This window comes from Cyprinodon variegatus, unplaced genomic scaffold (genome assembly GCF_000732505.1).
Source record: "Cyprinodon variegatus isolate N-32 unplaced genomic scaffold, C_variegatus-1.0 Scaffold1149, whole genome shotgun sequence".
Classification (NCBI taxonomy): Eukaryota; Metazoa; Chordata; class Actinopteri; order Cyprinodontiformes; family Cyprinodontidae; genus Cyprinodon; species Cyprinodon variegatus.
The window spans coordinates 233,758-235,527 of record NW_015151602.1 but is presented as its reverse complement, the minus strand read 5'-3'; the positions used below and the strand labels follow the sequence as shown (position 1 = coordinate 235,527).

General features: G+C 37.6%; 1 protein-coding gene across 1 annotated transcript in view; it reads left to right on the top strand.

The window, feature by feature from the left end:
• Window positions 1-590: 590 nt before the first annotated feature.
• The window catches only part of LOC107101770 (fibroblast growth factor 19-like), a 9,967-nt gene continuing 8,787 nt past the window's right edge, over window positions 591-1,770 (top strand). The window contains exons 1-2 of the mRNA XM_015400815.1: window positions 591-801; window positions 1,127-1,230. Of these exons, the coding sequence (XP_015256301.1) occupies window positions 591-801; window positions 1,127-1,230 (315 nt within the window). The remainder of the gene's footprint in view (window positions 802-1,126; window positions 1,231-1,770) is intronic.

Below are 1,770 nucleotides of genomic sequence, written 5' to 3'. Positions count from 1 at the left end.
AGCTTCTGACCCACTAAATGGCATAGTTGAACCATGGATACAATAATATCACAAAGCGCAGTTGCTGTTTTTTTTTTTATTATTTTGAATTGCTTCTTCTATACATTTCACCATTCCAACATAAATATTAAATATTGTTTTGTTTCATTTCTGCAGTGGATTTCCGGAGCCCTTACTGGTTGATGAAGGACCCTGCTGTTGGGAATCCATGGTGTAAGCCATTTAAGGAAAGCCATTTAGTTAAAAAGAGAACTTTTAAAAAACCTGGAAGAGTTTTAATTGAAACTAAAACTCCTATATCTGCCCCATAAACCATATTTTATAAAGTGTTTACCTTTCCATGACAATTTCTGAATGAGATGTGTGTGGAGACGGGTTTACTTTGGGGCTGGTCGGGGGCCAAATGAGAGCTCAGGTTCAGTTGGATGACGCGTGGGGGTGTGTTGTGGACCGCTTCTGAGAACTGCCTTTGGGAAAGCGGGTTATCAGGAGCTGATAAGGGCCCCATTTAAAAGGGTTGCGTTAGGATGGAACTGATAAACCAGCAGAGGAAAGCAGAGACGCAGGACTGTGTGGGACTCAGAGAAACCATGCTACTTTTTGTGTTCATTCTATGCACTGCCAGTCAACTTTTTACTCTGAGAGTATCTTGCATGCCAGTGATGGACCAGGGGCCTCACATTACCCACGGCTGGGGCCAGGTGGTTCGGCAACGCCATCTGTATGCTGCAAAATCTGGGCTGCATCTACTTATCAGCGATGATGGACAGATTCATGGTTCAGCAGATCAAACTCTTCACAGTAAGTCTAGGCTTTTAAAATGCAAAAGCTCAAAGCACACACTGCATAAACATTCTGAAAATGAGTTTAAAAAAAAACTAAAATAAGTTCATTTAACCTTAATTTGAGTAGGAAAATAAGATGATCTGCCAATGGAATGAGCATTTTCACCCTTAGAAAAAGATAATAAGGTATTATGTACTTGAAATAAGACACAATGCTTATTTTAAATGTAAATGGCCTTGTTCCATTGGCAAAGTGTCTCACTTACCTCCTCAACTGTACAAAAAAATGATCCTTTTATAAGAAAAATTGAGTTATTGGATTGAAATGTTTTGAACTGCAGGCCTACTGGAGATCCGACCCGTCGGTCCGGGACGTGTTGTGATCAGAGGAGTGGCGACCACACGGTTTCTCTGCATAGAGAGCGACGGCAGACTGTACTCATCGGTAAGCAATTCAGTAAAAGAAGTAAATTTTCTTCTGTCTTTCTGGCACTTTGTCCGTCCGTCTGCCTGTTTATTATACATCAAAGGAATCATTATCAATTAACTCGAAAACGGCCGTGAGGAAAACAATCAAAGTGTTATTAGCAAAGTAAAGCAAACAGAACAGCAGAAATTACAGAAATAAAATTCAAGTTAGAAATGTTTAAAATGATGACTTTTGGTTGAAATTATTTACTAATAATAATAATAATACATTTTATTTAAAAAGGCGCCTTTCTGGACACTCAAGGTCACCGTACAAAAGCATAAAAACACAGTGTTTGAACTTTGGTTCTTCTTCATCAGAAAGAGCCAAAGCAATTCTAAAATTAAGTGTATATAGCTTTAATTTGAGTAGGTAAGTACACTGCAAAAAACAATCTAGAAATATGTAAAAAAAAAAAGTGGATTTAATTTGAGCAGGCAAATAAGATGATCTGAGTATTTTACTCTTAAATAAGATAATTAGATAAAATGCACTTGAAATAAGACAATGCAATTT